Source organism: Emiliania huxleyi (genome assembly GCF_000372725.1).
Source record: "Emiliania huxleyi CCMP1516 chromosome Unknown EMIHUscaffold_124, whole genome shotgun sequence".
Lineage (NCBI taxonomy): Eukaryota > Haptophyta > Isochrysidales > Noelaerhabdaceae > Emiliania > Emiliania huxleyi.
The window spans coordinates 159,378-183,380 of NW_005201349.1; the positions used below are offsets into that span (position 1 = coordinate 159,378).

General features: G+C 65.6%; 4 protein-coding genes across 4 annotated transcripts; 1 reads left to right on the top strand and 3 right to left on the bottom strand.

The window, feature by feature from the left end:
* Positions 1 to 8,732: 8,732 nt before the first annotated feature.
* EMIHUDRAFT_109758 (hypothetical protein) lies at positions 8,733 to 10,595 on the bottom strand (the record flags this gene model as incomplete). The annotated part of the gene is made up of 2 exons (XM_005789879.1): positions 8,733 to 9,445; positions 9,578 to 10,595. The coding sequence occupies 2 exons, from the start codon at positions 10,593 to 10,595 to the stop codon at positions 8,733 to 8,735; spliced, it is 1,731 nt and encodes a 576-aa protein (XP_005789936.1).
* A 2,773-nt stretch (positions 10,596 to 13,368) lies between these two features.
* On the bottom strand, positions 13,369 to 14,175 carry EMIHUDRAFT_440353 (hypothetical protein). The gene is made up of 3 exons (XM_005789880.1): positions 14,004 to 14,175; positions 13,851 to 13,923; positions 13,369 to 13,767 (listed from the first exon to the last, which is right to left on the bottom strand). Exons 1-3 carry the CDS (start codon positions 14,157 to 14,159, stop codon positions 13,385 to 13,387), a joined length of 612 nt encoding a protein of 203 aa, XP_005789937.1. The 5' UTR covers positions 14,160 to 14,175; the 3' UTR covers positions 13,369 to 13,384.
* Positions 14,176 to 19,240: 5,065 nt separating this feature from the next.
* On the top strand, positions 19,241 to 21,095 carry EMIHUDRAFT_454871 (hypothetical protein). Its single transcript, XM_005789881.1, has one exon. It carries the CDS (start codon positions 19,280 to 19,282, stop codon positions 20,975 to 20,977), a length of 1,698 nt encoding a protein of 565 aa, XP_005789938.1. The 5' UTR covers positions 19,241 to 19,279; the 3' UTR covers positions 20,978 to 21,095.
* Positions 21,096 to 21,429: 334 nt separating this feature from the next.
* Positions 21,430 to 21,735, bottom strand: EMIHUDRAFT_313260 (hypothetical protein; the record flags this gene model as incomplete). Its single annotated transcript, XM_005789882.1, has 1 exon — positions 21,430 to 21,735. One exon carries the CDS (start codon positions 21,733 to 21,735, stop codon positions 21,430 to 21,432), a length of 306 nt encoding a protein of 101 aa, XP_005789939.1.
* Between the last annotated feature and the right edge of the window lie 2,268 nt (positions 21,736 to 24,003).

Below are 24,003 nucleotides of genomic sequence, written 5' to 3' on the forward strand. Positions count from 1 at the left end.
TGACACCCGACCGCCCCCCCCTCCCTAATATTAACCGGTCAGAGTACATTTTGGCCGGCTAATGTTAGGAAGGGGAGGCCAAAAAACGCACATTTTTGTCCACCTACCAGGGTTAATCAGCTGGACCGAATTTTACCAAGTTGGACGCCGTTGGACGTATCCAGTGTTCACTGTCTACGTGTAGCGACGGGCGGCTGCGCGATAGCTGCTTTGTCGGTCCCGTGAGCCAAGTCAGCGTCGGGCTGGCTACATGTTCGCTCGCCGTGGTCACAAGCCATCGAGGAAGCCACCCTACCAGGGCCACAATCGCGTTGCGGATCAGTGGCGGTGGCGAGCCTTTGGCGCACAGCGTGAGCATGCCAGCACGGCTCGCATCAGGGCTGCACCCGTCGCCGAGCACCTCGTGCACTCCACACGGACCGGGCGATGCCACGAGCCCGCTGCGCGGCTGCACCGAGTGACTCTCTGTGGCAGGAAGTGCACTTTTATGCCACATGTACATGTTCGCGTTGTCTCGCAGCATGCCGAGTGGGCCTTCTGTCTCTGAGGAAGAACCGAAATGCGAATTCGCGCCCTGCCGATCTCCGAGTGGTCAACCGGAGAGGTCTGTGGACACGTGTGCAGTCGAGGCAGCCGCGATCGGCGCGTCTCTGGCATCTGCGTGGTGAGCACCCTGGCGGTATGCGTGCGCAGCAGCCTCAACGCAGGGCCAGAGATGACGTGTCCGGTCGGAGGTGGAGCGCTACCAACGGCTCGAATGGTTCCTCGCGGGTCGGATTCCGTCCACGCGCACGCGTCGGGCACCCGCTCAGCAGCACCGAGGGGTATCTGTCGCGTCGCAGCCATCGTGTGCTGCAGCCTCCGGCAAACCAGTGCCGGCAACTGGCCACCATCGATACACGGAGAACCGCTCGCAGCCTCGCACGAGTCAGCCCAGAGGCGATCGATGGGCGGGAGAGGCCTCTGGCACGGACATACAGCTCGGGCCCGACGGACGGCGCGAGGGGGCGATCTCGCGCGGGTCCAACTTTGGCCTGTGGAGGCGTGAAGAGGGGAAGGAAAAGCCGATCTTTTTTCTTTATTACATGTCTCATAGCCCCTATATCCTTTTTCTGTAGTTTGGTTGGTAGTTTGGTTTCTCTATGTATTCTAAAGGCGCGGCGCCAAACTACAAACCAAACTACAAGAAAAAGACATTGTCCTAGTCAATCGATAAAAGAGTTTAAACAAAAGAATAAAAAAGAATCAGGAATCTTCCCCTGGCGCGCCTCAATTGAACGAACCCACGCCGAGCGACGCTCCCGGCGTGCGGATCTTGCTTGACAGGTGCCTCGCTGCGTGCGCCGCTGCGCCTGCGCTCGGCCCTCGCTGCCTGCGCCTGTCTGTCAGCCTGGACACGCTCACGGCGCTCGCGGCGCAGTCACTGCGGCTGGTCTGAGCGGGCGGCATGCTGCGGCTCCACACTGCCACTGCAGTCTCTAGGCAGAGAGGAGCCAGTACTCCTCTGTTCAACGCATAGGCGATCGCAACTCGACCCCTGCCACCGCGCTGGCGCGTGCTGCCGCTCGTGTCTGCGCGACAGTTCCGATGAAACCGTGCTCCCCTCCCGTGACGGCCCGAGCCTCAACTCCAGGCTCAGCTGAGAGATATACTGCTACTGGTGGCTGAGCGTCGGAGGTGCCCTCTCAGCTATGTGTCTTGGTCCGTGAGGACCGTCTGCCAGCTCCCCTGGTCATGCGCTAGCCGTCTAGGCCGATCGGTCCCCGGCGGGCGTATTTGTGTGTTGCTGCTGCGGCCTCGCAGTAGCCTTGCCGGGCTGCCCCCAGCGAAAGATAACTTCAACATTCACTTCAACACTGGCGATGCGGCAACCGCTACACGCGCATAGGTCACACGCAACACGTGGGCAGCCTCCCCCCCCGTGAAAAGTCCATGAGTCGCCGTCAGGCCGTCGGACTGGGCGCCACTGGTGTGCAGCAGTGATTCCCGCAAGTCGCCTTGGTGCTCGCGATAGCCCTCGCCGCCCCTCACTTCGCCCCCGGGCCAAGCCTCCGGCGCCGTGTCTACCCCACCGCCCCCGACTTGGACGCCTGAGGCTCGGCTGTGTCCGAGTGTGCATGAAACACGAGAAAACACGAGGGCCTTTTTGTGGGAAAGCCGACTTTGCCCCTTAAGGTTTCCAAGCGGCTGGTGGCAGTTTAGCCTGGGGTTCTTAAAAGCTGAGACAGAGATACTACCGACAGATAACCTAGCTACCAGTAGCTATGACTAGTAGATTTGCTGTGCATCGGCAGCGGCCGCGGCCGCAGTTGTAACGGCGGCGGTGAGCTCCTCGGCAGGCCGCTCCTGGGAGAGAAGTGCGGGAAGAGTGCTGGGGGCGGAGCCGGGGTCGATATCGTTCGCGGCCGGCGCGGCGTGGCGCGCTGCTCGCCTTGGGCAGCGCTCGCGGAATCCAAACGGCCCGGTGGCCGCAATCCTTTTCATGCGCCACAGCGTCGCGTACGTGCGGAGGTCGCAACGTGCAGCGTCAGCGAGCAGCAGCCTGGACGCGGTGTCGTGCAGCGCAGCCACCGTTGCCCTCTTGGTCTGCTCGAACATGACGTGCCTGGGGTGGTTGCTCAGGCTGACGTGCGGCACATGCCGGGGGGTGGGCCAGCCCATGCACGCCATGGCGCGGCGCATGTTTGCCGTCAAGTTCGCCACGTCGCCGAGAATATCAATCGACGCCAGACGCGAGGCGGCCAGCCGGGTCATCTGGTGCGGACACTGGAATGGGACGCTCGAGGCGTGCGTCGATCGCCAGCCAGCCGCCACGCTCGTGGCAGGCAGGTTGTAGCTGCTGTTGGTGAACTTGTTGTGGTTCTTTGTGATGTACGCGCCCGTCGCCGCCATGCGCGTCGTGAGGCCGGCAGCAAGCGGAAGCCACTCGCTCAACGGCACGAGCGCCGTGCGATGGTTGCGCCGAGGCGGCCACATTCGATACCACGACAGCATGTGCGCAGCCGGGTCGCGAATGAGCGCAAAGGTGACCAGTGCGCCCCCCGCGGCGGCATACCGACGGCGCAGCGCGCCCAGGCGCGGCAGGACGCCGAGCCAGTAATGGTTCTCGGCGTAGTGATGGAACTCCACCGCGAAGGACGACAAGTTCCACTGCGTCGCGCGGGGCAGCACCCTGTCGCCCTTCTTGTTGTTGGACCCGCCCCATGCGAGCGCGTCGCGGTGCAGGCTCAGAAACTCCGCGGCGTGCGCGTAGTCCAGGAAGGTGAAACCGGCCCGCTTGCTGTGCCCCAGCAGGTAGTCTCGGACGGCCGTGCCGCCACACTTGGCAAAGTGCACGAATAGGAGCGCCTTCGGCGACGGGGCCTGGTTGATCGCGTGCCGCGCTGCAGCTCGCGCATCGGCTCGGCTGCGCAGGTGCGGCGCACGTGGCCAGCTGGCCGTGGAGCGGCCGTCGCAGCTACAGTTGTAGCTCGATGCACCTGGAGGATAGCCGCACCAGATCATGCTGGTCTCATCCTTGCCGCTGGTCTCGTCCTTGCCACTGCAGCCGCGCAGCAGGAACCGGCCTCGGCATCCGCGAACCCACACGGACGGCGAGCGCTCGGCGGCATTTGTGCAGCCGAAGCTCCGCCCGAGGATGCACGGCGCGTAGCTTGACTGCTCAGCTAAAGTGATGCTGCAGCGCCCCGACATTGCCCGCGCCCGCCGCAAGTGTCCATACAGGCGCCGGTTTGCCGCTGCAGCCGCGCCGCCCCGCTGGGCTTTGCGAGAGAGGCGCCGTGGGCGGTGCCAGGAGAAGGGGCAGATACTCGCATAATGTGGGTAAACGAAAAAAGTAGCGATAAATTCGTCTACGTACGGCTTAGTGTGTGGTTGGGGTGGCCTCAGGCATCCCCAAGGGAGCCTCTGCGGTGCCACATAAGCAGCTGAGTGATTGTCGAGACTTTAAAGGATTCGTTTGAAGAAACGCAAACAAGACAAACGGTACTATGGTCACCAGTAAACGAAAATTCGACTTTGAGGGATCATATCTCAAAAGGCTGGGTGAGAGCATAGCATTATTGTTGCAGATTAGGCCGCATAAGGTCAAACTTGACCCCAGAAGCATCAAGAACCCGATGCTCCGGCTCGACTGTGCCGGCACACTGCCTCCTCGCGCACGCTGCTCGCAGGCCGTTGCGGCCCGTGGTGCACCAGAGAGAGAGGTCGATATGTTGCCCCCGCCGGCGACCCCGCGCGGCTCAGGCCAGCCAGAAGGTGTGTGGTGACGGCACCGTGGCAGGAGTGCGGAGAAGAGCTCGCCGAACGCGAGCAGCAGATGGCCAAAGTGTGCCAGCGCGAGAGCCTCGCGAGCGGGCGCAGAAGGAGCTCGCCGTGACACGATGCCGGGCGGTGGTGGTGCTCTGGCGACTGTGCACAGTGGGCAAAGTCAGGCTGCAACAGGGCAGCACGTTGGTAGTGCCCTGCTGCAGCCTGGCCTGACATGCACAGGGCGAACAGAGGCGGTACTATCGTCCGGCGCTCGTCTAGGGGAAACCCGGAGCGCGAGGGCCCAACTTCAGAATCCTGCTTTTTGGGTTGGGTGGGTTGTTGGGTTGGGTTGGGTTGGGTCGGGTTGGGTTGTTCCGCGTGAGGTTTGATGGCGACGCTGGGAACTACACGCTCGGTGTTGTTTCTCCGCCCGCGCGAGGCCTGGCGAGAGGCGGACCGCGTTGCGCCTCACATTGTACCTTGATCAGGCGTCGTCTTTTGGCGCCGGCCTGGGAGCTTACGCCTGAGACTATGCGTGGATGCCCTGAGGGTTGGCCACGCGAGGTCGGACCCAACGGAGGCCAGCTGTGCCGCAAGAAGGACCGCGAGTCGATGGAATGGACTTGCGCTGACTGCTGGAAGCAGCTCGCTGGCGAGCCGTGGTGCGCTCCGTCCGGCACGTGTAGCGCCAGCCCGCCCTCGGCAGCAACGCTCGACAATCTGCTCATGTTGCGAGAGCCGACCAGCCTCCCCAGTCTGCCCATGTTTTGGCACATCCCGAAGGCGGCTGGGACAGCGATGGAGGCATTGCTCGTTTTCCTGTATAACAAAACCATCTTGATCCACGAGCAGGCCAGTCCGACCGAGGCCACCTGGAAGCGTGTCAAGGCTGGCGGCAAGGTGGCCGGTGAGGACTCGCCATGGGTCGTGCATGAGCCAACTGAGATCACCGCTGCAGAGGTGGCGGCAGCCGCTGAGCAGTCCGGCGGCGCGAAGCTGGCCATCATGACCGACCTCCCCTTCATTAACCTGCCGCTCCTCAAGACGGTGCGCTGCCGCTTGTTCGCCGTATTTCGACAACCCGTGACGCGGGTGGTGTCGCTCTTCAACTACCTCCAGACCGCCACCTGGGAGCCAACCTACGGCAAGATACCTTCGAAGTTCGAAGCCTACATCGAATCTAGCACATTTGAATCGCGGTGGCTTACCACTGCGCTTGCACTCCCGCCCGAGAAGTGGGCGATGGCAGACGCGCTCGGCTCCAAACGCCTGCTCGCGGAAGCCAAGCGCACGCTCAGCCGCTTTTGCCTGGTTGGGCTCTTCGACCGCTTGCCCGAGTCGTTGACGCGCTTTGAGACTTACTTCAACCTGCCGCACACGGGGAGCCCGGGTCTGCGAGCCAGGTTCACGACTGGTGACGGTGCTTGGAACCAGGCAGCGAAGGCTGCCGACAACCGCACCAGACTCGTCGAGGGCACCCCCCTGTGGACCAAGGCGAGCGCGCTGCAACTCAGTGCACCCGCTGAGGCGCGCCTTCTAACGAGTGTGTCTGCATGCAGGTTGAAGGGAAGCTGCAAAGCGACGTGGCTGTCTACAAGCACGCGGCGCGTCTCTTTGAGCAGCAGGCAGGTCTGGTTGCTCCCGGCGCGGGTGAGGGCGCGCCCACGCCCAAGACAGCGCCCGAGACTCGGCTCACGGCGGGCTCGAAACGTGCAGTGAAAGAAAGAAAGAAAACACACAACCCAAGGGAGGGATGGGAGAACGGCACGCCGCCACCACACAGGGATTTTAAGGAGAGGAGAGTGTGATGCGCTAGCCGTCGCCCACCCTGGGGAGTCTGCCTCTTCGTATCTCTTTTCGCAGTCTCTCGCCGCTTCTCGCTGCAACCTTCATGCCACCTCGCGGCCGTCCCACCACAAGTGGGCCGGGGTGGGAGGGGGGATGCCCATATGCAGCACCGCACCAATGCAGCCTTGCCGTCCGCGAACCGTGTGCAGGTACGGCCATCGCGCTTGCTCATCGTAGTCGCCGCCCAATGCGTCGCAAGCAGCGCGAGCTTTGAGACTATGCGTGGATGCCCTGAGGGTTGGCCACGCGAGGTCGGACCCAACGGAGGCCAGCTGTGCCGCAAGAAGGACCGCGAGTCGATGGAATGGACTTGCGCTGACTGCTGGAAGCAGCTCGCTGGCGAGCCGTGGTGCGCTCCGTCCGGCACGTGTAGCGCCAGCCCGCCCTCGGCAGCAACGCTCGACAATCTGCTCATGTTGCGAGAGCCGACCAGCCTCCCCAGTCTGCCCATGTTTTGGCACATCCCGAAGGCGGCTGGGACAGCGATGGAGGCATTGCTCGTTTTCCTGTATAACAAAACCATCTTGATCCACGAGCAGGCCAGTCCGACCGAGGCCACCTGGAAGCGTGTCAAGGCTGGCGGCAAGGTGGCCGGTGAGGACTCGCCATGGGTCGTGCATGAGCCAACTGAGATCACCGCTGCAGAGGTGGCGGCAGCCGCTGAGCAGTCCGGCGGCGCGAAGCTGGCCATCATGACCGACCTCCCCTTCATTAACCTGCCGCTCCTCAAGACGGTGCGCTGCCGCTTGTTCGCCGTATTTCGACAACCCGTGACGCGGGTGGTGTCGCTCTTCAACTACCTCCAGACCGCCACCTGGGAGCCAACCTACGGCAAGATACCTTCGAAGTTCGAAGCCTACATCGAATCTAGCACATTTGAATCGCGGTGGCTTACCACTGCGCTTGCACTCCCGCCCGAGAAGTGGGCGATGGCAGACGCGCTCGGCTCCAAACGCCTGCTCGCGGAAGCCAAGCGCACGCTCAGCCGCTTTTGCCTGGTTGGGCTCTTCGACCGCTTGCCCGAGTCGTTGACGCGCTTTGAGACTTACTTCAACCTGCCGCACACGGGGAGCCCGGGTCTGCGAGCCAGGTTCACGACTGGTGACGGTGCTTGGAACCAGGCAGCGAAGGCTGCCGACAACCGCACCAGACTCGTCGAGGGCACCCCCCTGTGGACCAAGGCGAGCGCGCTGCAACTCAGTGCACCCGCTGAGGCGCGCCTTCTAACGAGTGTGTCTGCATGCAGGTTGAAGGGAAGCTGCAAAGCGACGTGGCTGTCTACAAGCACGCGGCGCGTCTCTTTGAGCAGCAGGCAGGTCTGGTTGCTCCCGGCGCGGGTGAGGGCGCGCCCACGCCCAAGACAGCGCCCGAGACTCGGCTCACGGCGGGCTCGAAACGTGGGGGGGGTAGACGCTGCATACTCCCCCGGCGTGCAGCCGAGGCCAGGGTCGCTGCACCTTGCAGCGGGGATGCACGCAGGCTTGCACGCAGGCTCGTCGCGCGTCGCGGCCACTGCAGATCTGGCGGCTATGTGGGCGAGGCTCTCGGCGTGTACTCCTACTTGCCCGGCTGCCAAGGGACGTCGCCGACGGGCATCCACTGGACATACGTGCAGCCGCAGCATACTGGCACAGGCACCGTCCTCCGATACCTCTACACCAAAGGCATTGTGACCAACGCCACCTGCCAGCATCACCACACGGCACTGCCTTCGCCGGGAGTAACGCATGCGTTTGCCTTTGTGACCAACCCGTACAAGAGGGTCGTGTCGAATGCGGGATTCTGGAAAATCCTCCAGGCGCCCACCGAGGCATTCCCCGACAAGGACCCAATCTGCCGCTTCAGAGCTTGGCTGCACGCGCAGGACTGCCCGCCCGTTCTGCCACAAACTGCCCTCTTGGCGTGCCACCCGGTGAAGTTTATCGGCCACACAAGTTCACTCGCGGCGGACCTTCGGACAGCACTGCTCGGTGTCGGCTACCCTGCCGGTGTCGGAGGCGGACGAGTGCCGCAGGAGATCGAGTTCGGAACCGGAAAAGACCAGCGGCACTGCATCACGAGCTGCTCCTCCAACAAAACGGATGCGCCATCGCTCGCAGACTGGTACGACCACGCCTCGCTGAAGAAGGTGCAATCTTGGTACCAAAGCGACTTCGAAGCGTACCACTTCTCGTTGGATCCGGCCATTGAACACCACCAAGCAACTTAACACTGGCACTAACACAGGTAATAAATAATATTAAACTAAGAAAACGGACACCTCTACTAGGAGATGGGTAAAAAGGAACAGGTCCCCGCCCGTGCACAGGTACACCACTCCAAGGAATTAAAGAAACAATAAAAACTGTTAGTTAGCAGTCCCCCTTCGTGTATGTTCGTAAGAGCCACTTACTGAGTAAGGAGACCGCGCGCGCCCGCGCGGGGGCGGCGCGCGGCTGGGGAGCTGTGGGCTGGGCGGAATCTGTCGGCCCCCCACGCAGAAAAAAGAACGCGAAAACGAAAAGGAGCGCCCTCTCTACTCTGCACTCTCGTGGTAGCCCGCAGCCAGAACCGGCGGCGTGTGGTTTTGCGAGTAAAAAAGAGAAAAGGATCGCGCGTCGGGTGCGTGGGGCTCTGACTCCCGCCCACTCAACTCACGCGCGTCCGCCGCGGCGGCCAGCGCGGCCGCCGCCGTTCCCGCGCCCGCGCCCGCCGCCGCGCCCAACGCCGCCGCCGCCGCCGTCCCTCCGCTCCTCCAGGCTGACCCGCAGAGCCCGCCCGCCCAACGTCTTGCCGTCGAGGGAGCGCACCGCCTCCGAGGCCGCCTCCGCCGTCTCCATCCGCACCTTCGCCATGCCGCGCGAGAGGCCGTCCGCCGAGGTGAGGACCTGCGCCGCCGAGACGGAGCGCCGCCCGGCGCAAGCCTCGATCTCGTCCACCAGCCTCGCCTCGCCCCACTCATAAGGCAAATTGTGCACAAACAGCCGCTGCGCAAAGTACCGCTTGCCTCCCCCTCCGCCGCCACCGCGCCCGCCGCCGCCACACCCTCCGCCGCGCCCGCCGCCGGCCTCTGCCGGCTGCACCCACGACGACTGGCCAGGGGCGCCGCCGAATGCCCCTTCGATGGGCACGAACCTGCTGCCGTCTGCGCCGAGGCTGAGGCCGGCGGGCTGTGCTGGCGTGGCGGCGAGGTGGTTGGCCAGCGCCTCGCCCGAGAGGAAGGCGCCTAGGAGAGCTCCGAGAAGGCTCCGGGAGAAGGCTCGGGGGACGGGGGCAGCGCCTCGAGAGAAGGCGCCCTCGACAGTGGCCGCGTGCTCGGCGGAGGCGGCGCACCAGTCGCCTGCGATGCCGATGCGGTGCTCCGCGTCTGCCACCAGCAGGGGCGGGGTGGGGACGTGAGCCCGCGGGGCGACGAAAAGGGGTCGTCAGCGGCGGCGGCAGTGGCGGCGGCAGTGGCGGCGGCGGCGGCGCGGCGGCGGTGGCGGCGGTGGAGGCGCACCCCAGACGTAAGGGTCGTCCCACCTGCAGAGAGGCAGCGCGGCACCCCACAGCTGCAGCCTGGTGCGGAGGGGCTTGAGCGCCTCTGGCTCGAGCCCGACGGCGGCCTCGACCGCGCGGAGGAGCTTCGCCGTCACCTCCGCCTCCGCCTCAGTCCCGGCCAGCTGCTCCTGCGGCACCTTGTGCGCCTTGCCGAACGCGCCGGTGCTCAGGGCGGTCCAAACCTCGCCGCCCCCGTCGGCCGGAGCGTACTTTGCGGCATTGTTTGCCAGCCAGCGCAGCGGGCCGCCGCGCACCTCCGCCGCGTCGAAGTCGGAGGGCATCACCCCGGCCGGCGCCTCGAACGCCAGCGAGTAGACAGAGTTCAGCGTGAAGACGCCGCCGCCCTCGCGCCCTCCGCCGGGCAGCGAAGCGGCAAAGCGAGTGCGGAGGAGCGAGTGCACGTCGCGCGCCGGCACGCTCGAGGTCAGCCGCTCCGCGCATTTTCCATTGTGCGCAATCACGACCGCGTCGAAGCGACAGTCGTCGCCCGCGCCACTGGGCAGCCGCAGACGCCACATCCCGTCGCTCTCGTACGTGATGCCTCCGTTGGGCGGCACCCACACGTCCTGACGCACGTCGAGGCCGCGCGCCAGCGCCGCCGCGATGCCGCCCATGCCGTCCGCGCCCACGTAGCGCACGGCGTCGCCCTCGACTGGCACAGCAGCAGCGCCTCCTTCCAGGGCAACAACTCGTGCCGGCCACTGCTTGACCAGCCCCTCGGTCTCCAGCTCCTTCATCAGAGCGCTGAAGCTGGCCGAGCGGGCGGTCGCGTACTGAGCGGCATGATCCACCGTCGCTCCGCCAGGCCAGGTGCGTGAGGAGCAGCGCCCGCCAGGAGCGTGCTTCCCCGTGTCGAAGCAAACGGCCTCGTGGCCGAGCTGCTGCAGCCGGCGGGCGCACGCCAGGCCGGCAATGCCGCCGCCGATGACGGCTGTGCGTTGAGGAGTAGACTGGGTGAGCGCGGGCGCGAGCGGCATGAGGTGCATGTATGATTTGTTGCTGCCGAAGGCGCGCCGCCCGGGCGAGTGTGCAGAGAAGTGTGGCTGCCCACAACACCCCGAGGCTTTCAGAAAAAAGAATTCTCCTTTCTTCGACAAAAAGAATTTTCCTCTCCGTGCCCAGTGTTGTTGTGCCTAAGACGTAGGGAAAAGAAAGCCAAACCCGGCGCCCGCCCGCGATTCGTAAATGCGCAACTTCCGCAAAGCGGCGCCCAGCATCTTCTCGAACCCCTCGGTACCATCGCAGTATATGTGGTCGCTGCGCTCCGCCACCGGGCTCCTGGTGCTGGCGGGCGGCATTGCCGAGCTGGGCGCCATTCGGGTCACAGCTGGCCGCGGATTCCTGCGGCATCGTGCGTCGCAGATGTCCGTTCCGCCGATTTTGGAAGCGACCGATGCCAGCGCGTTCGACGATGGTGCAGATGCCCCTGTGGCGCTACAGCCGAAGAGGACCGCACGCGCTTCGCTGAGGAATACTGTGCCTCGCCTGCCGACATACTCTGCCGAGTCCATTGCAGCGTGGCGGCAGTACGACACGCTGCAAGAACCGCCGTTCAAGCCAGAAGGGCCGTGGGGTCAGATAATTAGCGAGGGCCACTTCATAGGAGACCCGATGCTCGACGTGGTGGCGAGTGCGCCCGACGGCAAGCCGCTTTTATACGGCGTGGCCGCCGGCAAGAAGATTGTCCGCGTCATTCCCAAGAGCAGCCTCGGGACGACGGAAGCCACGCCGACGGTGGAGGAAGTACGGGATTGGGTGCGCCGCGCCAAGGAGAGCAGCAGCGCTCCATGCTCTGATCTGACCGAGCCCCTTTCGCTCGAGTTTGACGATTCACAGATCGACTATGCGCGTGTTGAGCAGGGCCAGCAGGCCTGGTCTTCCCGCGTGGGCGAGAGCGTGCGCAACCTGGGGCTAGCGCTGATGTCTGGCTTTGCGGTGCGGCGTGCAGTCGAAGTGCTCGAGGTGAATCCGCGCACCACCACGCCAAAAGGGGCGCTGGCACGGTACGACGAGACGGGCTTCTACTGGCAGGATTGGCTCCAAGGGGGCAGCTGGGCCGACCCGTACTCTTCGGCGCGTATGAGCGCCGAGTCGGTCCGCTGCTTCCACGCGCTCGGGCGCACAAATGACAAAGTGTGGGAGAAGTGGGTTGGCGCTCCCGCCGAGGTGGTGCCCAAGACTTGGAGGGTCGACCGGGACCACCCTCTCACGAGGGAGGTTGCGCGTGCCACAATCGGTGGAAGGAATCTGCTCGAGGCCAACGGCCACGACTTTGTCTTCGTCTTCGCGGAGGCCGCGGCGCCGGACGAGACGGAGCTTTGGGACTACTTCGTCCCTCTACCCCTTGCTGCAGACGCGCCCAATCTGCACGACCTGGTGGAGAGGTTTCCGCTTTTCCGCAAGAATGGCGTGCCCATCAACCAGTACGACCTAGCCGAGACCCTGTTCACCTTCGCGACGGTGCCCATCATGGTCACAGAGAGCTCGGTCGTGCTCAACCCGCGCAACAACCTGGTGAGGCCGAGCCGCGAGTCGGTTGCGCAGCGGGGTTGGTCGGGGCCCAACATTGCACAGCGCGAGAAGAGTGACATGGTTTATATGTGGGGCGCCGTGGCGCACCACTTGGGGCTTACTGGGACCGCCAATTTTTGCCACGGGCTGCCGGATCCCGAACTTGCCTTCACGCGCTACTCGGAGGAGTGGAACGTCTTCAACGCACAGCGGTACCGAACTCAAAAGTGGGAGGTGACAAAAAAGGTGCAGGACCCCGTGATTGTGGGCGCAGCAGAGAGGCTCGCCGGGGCCATCGGCAAGCAGATCGAGGACTCTCTCGGGGCGGAGAAAGCTGCCAACTGGGACGATGCCAGCGTGAAGGAGCTGGCGCAGCAGATTCAGAGGGCGCTCATTGAGCAGGAGTTCTACCTACCCCTGCCCGTCGACACGCTCCGTGAGGCGTATCGTCAGTCAGCCGAGGGAAGCATCTCTCGGGCTGGGTCGAGCATTTTCGAGCTTGTCAACCCGTTCAAGCAGCTGGAGCGGCAAGGGAAGGTGAACGCAGCTGCGCTCTCGCTGGCACGCAACCTCGGCACGAGTGCGCTCATGGGCCTGAGTGCTTTTGCGCAAAAGGGCGCGCAACCGGCGGTCATCGAGTTCTTCGCCACGTTCTCCGCCCGCGATTTGACTGCGCTGACTGCTCTTAGAGAGGAGTCAGTCGAGCTGCGAGCGGGCTCCCCGATTGGAGCAGCCTGGAACGCCATGCCGAGGGAGCTCCAGCTGCTATCTGCCGGGGAGTCGCTGCCGCGCGATCCCCAGCTGTGGCCAAACTTCCAACCGATCGGAGCCTTTTTGCCATCCTTGCTACCCAGAGACGAGGAGGCGATGAAGGCTCCGTACAAGGGTTGGCTCGCGGCTCGCCAGAAGTCGGCGTTTGAGTCGACGGAGGCGAAGCTTCGCGCTCTGGAGAGTGCGTGCGTCGTCAGTGCGGCGGGTACCTCGTGCTTGGACGATGCTGATGGCGAGCCCGCCGGGGAGTCGACAGTGTGAGGGACAGGGGGTGTGTGGTGATGCCTGATCCGTAACGTGGTAGGAAGGTGAGTAGTCTCAGCTCTGTCAGTCTGTCTGGCGGAGCCGGGGGAGGCCCCGGTGCCCGGATCCTCTTGTGTCTTGACTCTTGTGTGCGCACGCAGATCGCAATCGCTCGCGGCCCCCAGGCGCGCCGGATCCAGGCGGGTGTGTACATTTTTCTTGTGTAGTTAGATAATTTATTTCAGTGCCCATAAGGCACGAGATGATTGGTCTTGCGTTTCGCCGGATGATCCGATGTGAATGGTCGCCGCTCCCTCCCCGCGGCTCGCTGCCGCCACGCGTCCCGCAACGCATCGCGCCGTGCCTGCGCCGGGGCGATGGCCTCGACCGGCCGCATGCTCTCGGGGTCCGCGGCGACCTGAAGAGTGTACCAGTGCGCGCGAGCGCGGAAGTAGCTGGACTGGTTGTGCCCCGAACCGGCTGCCTGGGCCATCCAAGGCTCCGCTGGCGCGGGCGGCGCGGTCAGCCGAGCGCGGAGGATGTCCATGAGCGTGTGGTACGCGTCCATCTCCGGCGGCTCGTCCAAATAGCTCGAGCGGGTGCACGCGTCGCCGCCGTCGACGCCTGGGGCAGAGAGAGGCCGAAGCCTTGGCACAGGAGGGAAGGGGGAGAGAAAAGCCCGGCGGGCGGGGCGGTCCAGCCGAGGCCTTGCAGCCCGGCCGCGGTGAGTTGCGACGCGAGGGTCGCCGCGACGGGGCCGGGCATCTCACGCCGGCACTCCTAAGTAGCGTGAACGCCGTGCCCTCACCCCCTCACCCCCCCGCCCCCTCCCTCCCCTTCGGCCTGCGGGTGGGGCGCACGTCGGCACTGAGCAGCGGACCGCTGTCCGAACGAATGGCGCGTCCCCGGCCCGCGCCGCCCCTGCACCTTGCGCACTCGCGCGGCACCCACCCGCTCCCAAACACCAGGCTCGTGTGCAGGAGGCGCGGCCAGACGCCGGCGGCGGCAGACACCATCGCGGCCGCGGCGCCTCGCCGCAGCTTGCGCAGCCAGCCCATCAGCCGAGGGATGGACTCCGCCTCGACATAGAGCGCCGCCTCGTGCCAGCGCATCTCCGGGTGCTCGGCGAGGGGCATCGCCTACTCGCCGAGGCTCGCCGAGGTTCGCCGAGACACCCGAGAGTCCAACCCTCCCAGTGGGGGGGGGGCCGTCGCCTCGAGCCTCTCGGACAGGACAGGCACGCAGCCGTACAGCACTGCTGGCAAGTAGCGGTCCGAGTCGCCGTTGTCCCAGCCGCGGGGCGAGAAGCAGAAGCGCGACGTCAGCATCGCGAGGTGCCTGGAGAGAGCAAGAAAGCGACCTGCTCTCAGTCTGGCTCCCCACCCGACGCCTCTCCCCGCCTGCGCTGCGGGGCCGCACAGAGGCCGCACGGCGTCGCTTTCCGTGAGCGTGTCGTGGATGCACGCGCCGCTCTGGCCCGCGATGCCGAGCAGAGCGCGGCGGGCGCGGTTGTTGTTGAAGCGCACCGCGCCCGCCCAGAAGAGCGTGCCTACGGGGACAGCCCCGAGCAGGCTCCGAGGATGGCAGTGCAGCCGTGTCGCCCGCCCGAGAGGGGCGTGCAGTTTCGGCGGGGGTGGATCGGCAGCGGCTCGGCGGGGGGAAGCGACGCCTCGACGCCCGTCGCCTTGCCGCCGCGTGCCGCTGGGGCGGACCTGCCGGCGGGCTTCTCCTGCAGGGGCAAGGGACAGGATGGAGCCAGGGGCCGCGGCGGGGCGGGAAGTGCGCGCTGGTGTGTCCTCCCGCCCTCCCACCCTCCCACCCTCCCACCCTCCGTCCCACCCTCCCTCCCTCGCGGCGGCAGATCGCGCACCGGCGGCACCGTCCTCCCGCCCCCCGCCGCCTTCAGCACCTTCTTAAACGCCGGGGCGTCCTCCTCCTCCTCTCTCGAGCCCGCCAAACGAGCAGACGGCCTCGCCCCGAGAGACGGCCTCGCCCCGAGACGCTTCTCGTGGCGCTTCTCGTCCTCCGCCCCTCTGCTGCCCCGCCGCGGCGCGTGCCAGGAGGCGAGCCGCGTGCTGCGTAGCGAGCGGTTCCTACGGGGCGAGGGCTCCGAGAAGGTTCCGAGAAGGTTCCGAGAAGAGTCCAGGCGCCGTCCGCGTGTCGAGCGGTTCCTCCACGAACCCGCGCGCCTCAGAAAGTCGCGCAGTTTGCCCAGCGGCCCAGCGGCGCCCGCGAGCTCGAGCCGCCGCCCCTCCGCGGACGGGACGTCGAACCGCGCCCGTCCGTACGGCACGCAGTCCAGAGAGACGTGCTCCGCCGCTCCCCCCTCCCCCCCCCGGCTCGACTCGGACAGATGTCGGGCGAGCAAGCGACCTGCTCCTGCCGAGGAGCCGGCGGCGGGGCTGCTCCTCCGCCTGCCACGCGGAAGCGCCGGCTGCGGCGGTGCCGGCTGAGCCACCTTCACTTGCTGCGGCTGCGGCTGCGGCGGCTGCGCGCGAGGGGATGAGACGCGCAGCAGCTCGCGCTGCAGCAGCGTCGGCACCCTCTGGCCCGATTGTGACCGGTGCAAGCCGCACAAGGGCCCGCACTCGTGCTCTTCAGGCGTGGGCAGCCGCACGTCGAGCCAGGGCTGGAAGCAGTTGAGGCAGCTGCCCGACGGAGCCCGCAACCCGTCGGTCCACCCGTTGTACTGCAGGTTGAAGAGCAGCCGCGCGGGAGAGGCCGGGTTGAGCGCCTCCCAGCCTTCGCCCCACGCGTCTCGCAGCCAGCGGTCGTTTGCTGGCGCTTGCACGGGGCCAAAGCGGACGGGCCGCCGCGGGGTGAGCTTGCCGGAGGAGTACTTGTTTGGCACGATGGGCCGCGAAAATGCGCAGTCTCCCGGGCCGTGATCGCAGGGAAGAAGCCAGAAGTGCCGCGCAGTCGCGTCGGCCACGCTCCTGTTCCAGAAGGGCCACGTCTGGCGGATATAGTCGAACATGCGCCCGACGGCATAGTCGCCCGCCGCCTCGCTGCCCGTCGGATTCCCGCCCGTCGGGTGGTGCGGCACCAAGAAGTAGTCGGCGCACTCGCCGTTGGGCTCGAAGTGCTTGGACTTTCGGATCCACTGCGCGAGACTACACGTGTTTCGCCAGTCGTTGCACGGCCTAACCACCGACTTGGGCAGTGAGTACACGTAGATGCGAGGGGAGGAGGCTGATTTTGGTGCCGAGCAGGACATGAGTCGCGGGACTACACGTCGCACACGGTGCTGATGGGTTCGACTTTTGTCGATGCATGGTATGGTGGCGTACCTCCCCACCGTCCAGTTTCCGAGCCTGACTGTTCTTCACCTTTCTACCTAACCTAACTCCTACAGCAGACCAGGATTCCAGCCGACAGGACCATATACCCCCCCCCCCTCCCCCTCCCCACCCGGCCGACCAGGATTCCAGCTCGTATAGCCATAGGGGAAGGAGCCTGCAGGATGACACCCCGACCGCACGCACACTAGATCGCGGATGGCCGCCGTCTTCCACGCCAGGACCGGCCGGTCCAAAAGCACATCAGCTCAAGAGGGCCGCGGCGGGCCCATTCTGCCCATGCCCATTCGTTGCATCTGCTGCCAGTGCTCCTCCTTCTCGGCCCACCAGGCGTCGGCCACGTGATCCTCCGGGATCTTCTCGTGGTACTCGTCGCGCATGCACTCGCCGAGTGGGGCCGGCCGCAGGTGCTTAGGCTCGACTACCACGATGTGGCACGGATCGTCGTCCTCGTCGTCCTCGTCGTCCATTCCAGGGATCTTTACGTTCACGTTATACCGCTCGGGAGTACCGCCCGGCATCGCGCTCATGAGATCCATCCGCGCCTTGAGACCGTTCAGGTCAACGTGTTCCGCGACCTTGTGCCGAACCGGGCAGCCAACCAGTCGGACCTGGCTTAGGGGCTGGCTGCAAGCGATGAAGCGGCGCATGGCCTTGACCGTCTCGGATTCGCGCTCTTCCGCCGTCGCGTAGGACGTCAGCCGCGCGGCGATGCGCTCCAGCTGCTGCTGCGAGATGTAGCGGTGCAGGACCGCGCGCTCGCCAAAGGCCACAAATGCAGGGCCGGTGCCACCAGCGGACCTGAGGCCCTCGAGGCCCGATGCGCCGCCGCCAGTGGACTGCGATGCGGTCGCTGTGGCGACGAGCGCGTTGCCAAACTCCGAGCGCTCCTGCGCGGTCATGCCGCCCATGCCCGCCAATATGTCGCGCTGCCAGTCGGTGAGAGTGTTAAAGAATGCGGTGGCCGGACCCGCGCTCGTGCGTGCCGCTTTGGGCGTCGCCGCGCCGCTGAGGAAGCCCTTCTTCATTTATCGCGGTGTGTATGGACGGCCAGGAGGGACTGATGTCGGCGACGGTCCTCTCCGCGCGCGTCGGCAAGGCGTGCGGTGAATTTACGCTCCGTCGCCCTCCTGAGCTCTCCCCCCTTCGCTCCAGCCACGCATAGGCGCTCGCGGACAGGCGCCCGTGACGGCCGTCCCGCGAGCTGTGAACAGACGCGTTTATGTGAAGAGACGCACTTGCCTTCGAGTACAAACAACACAAACAACCCAACACCAAACAACCTCACAAAAAGCACGATTCTTCTGCTGTTGGCCCTCGATGGGGGGATTGGTCAGTCGGCGCTATCTCGTTCTATCTCGTGCGATCTCGCAGCGATCTCGCCTATTCAAGAGCCGTTTTTCTGTTCTTCTTCGCGCTGCGCGCATAGTATCCATAGACGCTTCCCGCCAGCCAGCTCTATCATCTATGGCATAGTACTATGGCGAGGGACGCCTACGCACGCGTGCAGACGGCTGCCACCGCCAAGGCGGCCCTGCTCCAGTGGCGCTTCCTGATCAAGCAGGACGACCCGGATCGATGAGGACACCTTCGACGTTACGCTGCTCGCAAGCGGAGCTGCGAGTGGACTCCATCGTCACGGCCGAGGATTGGGGCCGCCTCGAGTCGTACCTGCGCGAGTCCGTTCGAGATTCCCACCTCTGTCAAGATCGGCCTGCAGGGCAAGGTGCTGTTCAGCGGCAAGCAGGCGCTCTTCTTCAAGGTCCGCGACCAATTGTCCACCGCGCGCTTTCAGATCGAGCGGCTGGGCCAGCTGCTTGTGGACGAGACGGAGGTCACGGTCGAGGTCGAGATCTGCGCTGTGGACGTGGGCTCGTGGGCAAGAAGCTCAAGGCCAAGTCCAAGCCGCGCACGCGCAAGCAGGAGGCCTCCACCACCAAGCTCGACGAGCTGAAAGGCTCCATCTAGGCGTGACGGCCTCGACGCGCAGCTACGTGACCGGCTCTCGTGGAAGCCCGCCTCGAGCGACATCATGCGGTCGGAGCCAGAGTACCTGGCCAAGTATTTTGAGGGCCGTGACCTCACAGAGAAGGTGATGGGCAACGCCGACTACCACCCGAGCCCCGTGGTCCTCATCTGCCCCTTCGACTCGTGCAAGAAGAGCCACCGCGTGCTCAATGGCGTGAGCGCCGTGTCGCAGCTGTCCTCGCACTGGATGGGGAGGCACGCGAGCAACCCGATGGCGATCGCGCTCGAGAAGCGGTGGCGGCTGGCGCTTGACAACAAGCACAAGTCGAAGGAGTGGCTCGATGCGCAACCAGGCTGTGCGCTCTGCCTCACCTGCGAGGAGGCCGATCGCCTCGGCGGCGAGGAGGCAGGCTACGAGCAGATCCGCCCCCCCAAGCCCGATCCGACTGACTTCAAGCTGACCTTCGACCTCAACACTGAGGAGCACCGGGCGTGGAAGGCAGCCGTCGGCACCATCTAGGCGGTCGTAGTGAGGCGAGAGAGCACGGTGCCACAGGCAGGCGCGCGGCGAGAGAGGCCGGGGCGGGGCGCCCGCCGCAGCGGCGGGTTGGGGCGCTATCTGGCGCTATCTGGCGCATCTGGCTATCTCATTCTATCTCATTCTATTTCGTGTCGATCTGACACAAGAACCGTCCAGACTAGGGCTTTTGGGAGGGAACGAAAGAAAAAGGACCGCTCGCAAGAGACCATTGGGTTTGTACTATTAACAACGAAGGCAAATTCAAAGAAAAAGGAAACCAGCTGTTGTCGTTGACGTTGTCCAAGTCGCCCCGGGACGCTGTTCGCCCCTGTTCGCCCTTGTCCTGAGAATGCGGCTGCTCAACACCAACTCCGTCGATGGCCTCCGCGCCATCGCCGTGCTGCACATCGTACTCGGCCACCACAGCACCTACACTGGCTACATTGCGCACACCACACCGTCCACGCAGGAAGCACCCGACGCCGACGAGGCAGACGCCTTCGGGTGCAGCACTAAATGGTGCACAGGCGGCTCTCTGAACTGCTGGGCCGGCTCGGACTTCGATGGATGCACGTGCGCCCTCGGCGAGGCTCGCATGACGGGTCGGATGTGGCCACACGCCTTCTACGAGGGCCACATCCGAGGGCCACACGCGTATGAGTGCTGCCTACCGTCCACGAACTATACTGACCTCGTGGGCGTCACGTGTGGCAGCTACATTCCAGCGGACGACCCGATGCACCGCACCACGTCGGGTCTCGACCTGATCGGCGGCGCGTCGATGAGTTTGTTCTACATCATCAGCGGATTCGTCCTCATGCTCGGATACGGCAGTGTGCGCCCGGTGCCGCGAGGCACCGACACGAGTTGCTGCGGCGACGGCACCTCGGCCAACGCGGGCTGCTGCTTCCCGTGCTTCTGCGCGCCGACCAAGGAGGTGGAGGCGGAACCGGCGGAGGCGCCGCTGCCGCCGCTCAGCGCGCGCGACTTTTACATCAAGCGCTTCGCGCGCATCGGGCCGCTCTGGTACCTGGGCAACCTGCTCGCGGTGCCGCTGTACTTCACGGGCCACACCCATGCAACGGGCGCGTGGTGGTGGGGGGGCTTCGTGCTCTCCCTCTTCCCGCTCGGCCTGAACTCGTGGACCGTCCTGTTCTTCCCGCCGGCGGGCCACCTCTGGACGATCTCCACCATGACGTTCTTCTACCTCCTCTTCCCACGCATCGCGATCCACCTGACTCGCGTCCACCCGAAGCAGGTGCGCACGTTTGCGTGCGCACTGTACGGCATCCAGCTGGGGCTCTTCGTCTGCATGCTCTTTGGTGCTGGAGCCATCTTCGGCGGCGAGTTGGGATACTGGTGGGCAAGAGTGTGGCCGCCGATTCGACTGCCGACCTTTGTGATGGGCATGCTCGCCGCGCGCCAGGCAGAGCTCGAGGCCAAGGACCCGGCACTCTCGCAGAACTGCTACTCGCTCGCCAAGGCGTGCCGCCGGCACTATGCGACGGCGCTCCTCCTCGTGTGGCTCCTCATCGTCGTCCTCGGCATCCTCGAGCAGCTCTTCCTCACTTCGGCCGGCTTCGGCTACCTCTGCCGCATCGCCGGCGAGGCGGCGCTGCCGATCCTCTTCTATGAACTCATCGTCGCCCTCGCGTACCCGGCGAGCGCGCCAAGGCCGCCCTCGACGACGCACGCCTTCCTCGGCTCGGAGCCGCTGCGCCGCTTCGCCAACATCAGCCTCGCCGTCTATGTCGTCCATCAGACGCTCATCATCTACATGACACTCGCCGCCTACGGTGTGTTGTGGCCGGGCGCGTTCGCCACCAACGGTGGCCCAGAGGTCTGGAGATCGGCTGCAAGCAAGGGAAGGGCAGGAGGGGCGCTCATGCTGATGCCCAAGTGGGGCACCGCCGCCACGCTGCCCCTCTCGATTTTCCTCGGGTGGCTGCTTACCTACGGCTTCGAGCGGCCCATGAGCCGCGCGATCCGGCGCTGCGTGGCATCGCCCACGCGCCGAGGTAGCGTCGCGCCGCGCTCCGTTCCTTAAATTCTACAAAGTCCCCGTGTCTCCGTGTGTCTCTGTGGTGGGGCGGCCTGTGCCGCCGTTCCTCCTTAACCTTATCCCTCCACCGACCCTGCTGCTGCTAAAAAAGAATCGTATACCCGCCCCCGCCTCGGCCTGCCGTGACGAGCGGCCCAGGCATCTCACAGCAGCGTGTCGTGCTTCTCGGTGTCGTGCCGCGCGTCGAGCTCCGCAGCCGCGAGAGCTCAACGTGGCACACGTGTGCCGCGCGGCGTTACCGCGTGCGCGCGCCCCGGCACGTGTGGGCCGCCGCGGCGCGACGCGCGTCCGCCGTGCGCCGAGCTGGGCGCATCCTTCCTGCATTTTCTCTTCGTTTGGTCTGGGTATAAAAAGAAGAACGCCATGACAAAAAACGCAGCAGTGTAGCACCACCAAACCGGGGTTTGGCTGCCAAGAGGAGAACAGGACCGAAGCAGTCATCGCACCACCACCCTTGGCAGCACAAAGCCGCGCCAGATGTCCGCCAGCTCCGGAGCCGCTCCCTCGCGGCTATCGAAGCGCTCCTCGTCCCATGCAATCAGGTAGCCCAGATGCATCACCTCCACCGCTCGCTTGCGAGCCGCCTCCGGGAAGAGCTCGTGCGACTGCGGCGACCACTCCGCCGCCTTGAGGACCAGCCTGCCCACCTCCACCTCGGCCGCTGGCTGCAGGTTGGCGGGCCTGAGGGAGGGCAGAGGTGTGTCAAAGAGAGGATCCGGCGAGTCGGGGAGAGACCATTGCATTGCGCGCCTCAGTGCGAGTGCCTTGGCCTCGCCCGCCACGCGCACGCCGAATCGGCCCGTCGAAGCGTTTGCGGAGACGACCACGCCGACCTTGCCGTTCATCGAAGGCCGCGAGACGAGAGAGTGGATCGCGACTGTGGAACCGACTGCCGCAGCGGTCGGATCCGACTCGCCCCACGAGCAGAGGACGCGCGCCCGCTCGAGGGCAGAAGGCTCGCCGGCTGAAGAGTCCGCGCCGCCGCGCAGCAGCGCCCGCGCCCGCTCGACAGTCATCGCCTGCGGAAGAGGGACAATGCGCGTGAGGACAATGCACGCACGCCCTTGGCCGCTCGTCTTGGGGCAAGCCTCGAGATGCTGGAGCGGCGTCCAGCCGCGGCTGGCGACCAGCCAGGCGGCGAGGTCGGCGTGGCCGCGGCTGTTTGCGGCCTCCTCGGGCGTGCCGAAGGGCGTTGCGGCGCGGGAGGCGCCGTAGGAGGAGAGGAGCTTGGCGACCTCGAGGTGGCCCTGGTGGCATGCGGCGAACAGAGGTGTGGCACCGCGGTTCGTGGTTTGGTCGAACGCCGCGCCAGCCGCGAGGAGCAGCTTGGCGACCTCGAGGTGGCCGTCCTGGCTCGCGATGATCAGCGGCGTGTCGCCATCGTTGCTGGCTTGGTCGACCGTCGCGCCAGCCTCGAGAAGCAGCCGGGCGATCTTGACGTGGTTGTCCTGGCACGCCATGTACAGGGGCGTAGCGCCGTCTTCATTGGCCTGGTTGATCGCCGCGCCCGCCTCGAGCAGCAGCCGGGCGACCTCGATGTGATTGTTGCGGCACGCGATGAACAGCGGCGTGGCGCCACGGTTCATGGCTTGATTGATCACCGCGCCAGCCTCGAGAAGCAGCCGGGCGATCTCGACGTGGTTGTCCTGGCACGCCATGTACAGCGGTGTGCCGCCGTTCGCATCGGCCTGGTTGACCGCCGCGCCAGCCTCAAGGAGCAGCCGAGCGATCTCGAGGTGGTTGAGGTGGCACGCGATGGACAGCGGCGTGGCGCCATTGTTGCTGGCTTGGTTGACCGCCGCGCCAGCCTTCAGGAGCAGCCGGGCGCACTTGGGGTGGTTGCCCTGGCACGCCATGTACAGCGGCGTGGCGCCGTTCGCATCGGCCTGGTTGACCGCCGCGCCAGCCTCAAGGAGCAGCCGAGCGATCTCGAGGTGGTTGTTGTGGCACGCGATGTACAGCGGCGTGGCGCCGTTGTTCATGGCTTGGTCAACCGCCGCGCCAGCCTTCAGGAGCAGCTGGGCGCTCTCGAGCTGGCCCTGCTGGCACGCCACGAACAGAGGCGTGGCGCCGTTGTTGCTGGCTTGGTTGATCGCCGCGCCAGCCTTCAGCAGCAGCCGGGCGCACTCGAGCTGCCCCCCCTGGCAAGCCACGAACAGAGGCGTGGCGCCATTGTTGCTGGCTTGGTTGATCGCCGCGCTGGCCTCGAGGAGCAGACGGGCACACTCGACGTGGCCCTTCGCACACGCGATGAGCAGCGGCGTGCCGCCATTGTTCAGGGCTTGGTCGACCGTTGCGCTGGCCTCGAGGAGCAGCCGGACGATCTCAAGCTGGCCTTCTAGGCACGCAATAGCCAGCGCGGTGAAGCCAACGCCGTTCGCCGCCCCGACGCTCGCGCCAGCTTCGAGCAGCAGCCGTACCGCCTCGGCTTGCCCGTGCCGAGCGGCCCAGGTCAGCAGCGTGTCCTGCTTCTCGGTGTCGTGCCGTGCGTCGAGCTGGGCCGCGAGCGACGTGCCGCGCGTCCGCCGCCCGGAGAGGAAATCGCGCAGCGAGGCCAGGTCGCCCCGAGCCAGGTCGGCGAGGCGGCGAGTGTTCATGTACATGCGCCACGAAGAAGAAAAACGACTCCGCGGGGTGTGGAGGCGGGACGATGCCAAAGAGGCAGCGACCTCTGACAGCTGACGAGCGAGGGACGGCACCGGCATACCCGTGTGCACGGGCCAATTCTGCCTCGGAGGCGTACTGCCAGTCGTGTGAGATGAGGCTGGTGCCGATCGGGGAGGCATTCTGCCGAGAATGCAACCCCGTCGAAGCCAGCCCCTTTAGCCGCCGTTGGTATGCTGTGGAGCAGGTCAGGAAGCCCCGGAGGGGTATGAGTCGAAGGACGTATCGCGTGGCACGTCTTTTGGCAACCCAGTCGCGCTACCTTTCGGCACGCACAACAGAACGGGACTCGTCACGCAGACAGACCGGATACACACCAACACCAACTTGAGGTGACACGGAGGGAG

Coding starts and splice junctions, on each gene's coding strand:
- EMIHUDRAFT_440353 (XM_005789880.1), bottom strand. CDS start 14,159: ATGGTGTCTGCCGCCGCCGGCGTCTGGCCGCGCCTCCTGCACACGAGC. Junction 13,924..14,003: donor GTCCGCTGCTCAGTGCCGAC/GTGCGCCCCACC, acceptor CACGCTACTTAG/GAGTGCCGGCGTGAGATGCC. Junction 13,768..13,850: donor CACCGCGGCCGGGCTGCAAG/GCCTCGGCTGGA, acceptor TCTCTGCCCCAG/GCGTCGACGGCGGCGACGCG.
- EMIHUDRAFT_454871 (XM_005789881.1), top strand. CDS start 19,280: ATGCGGCTGCTCAACACCAACTCCGTCGATGGCCTCCGCGCCATCGCC.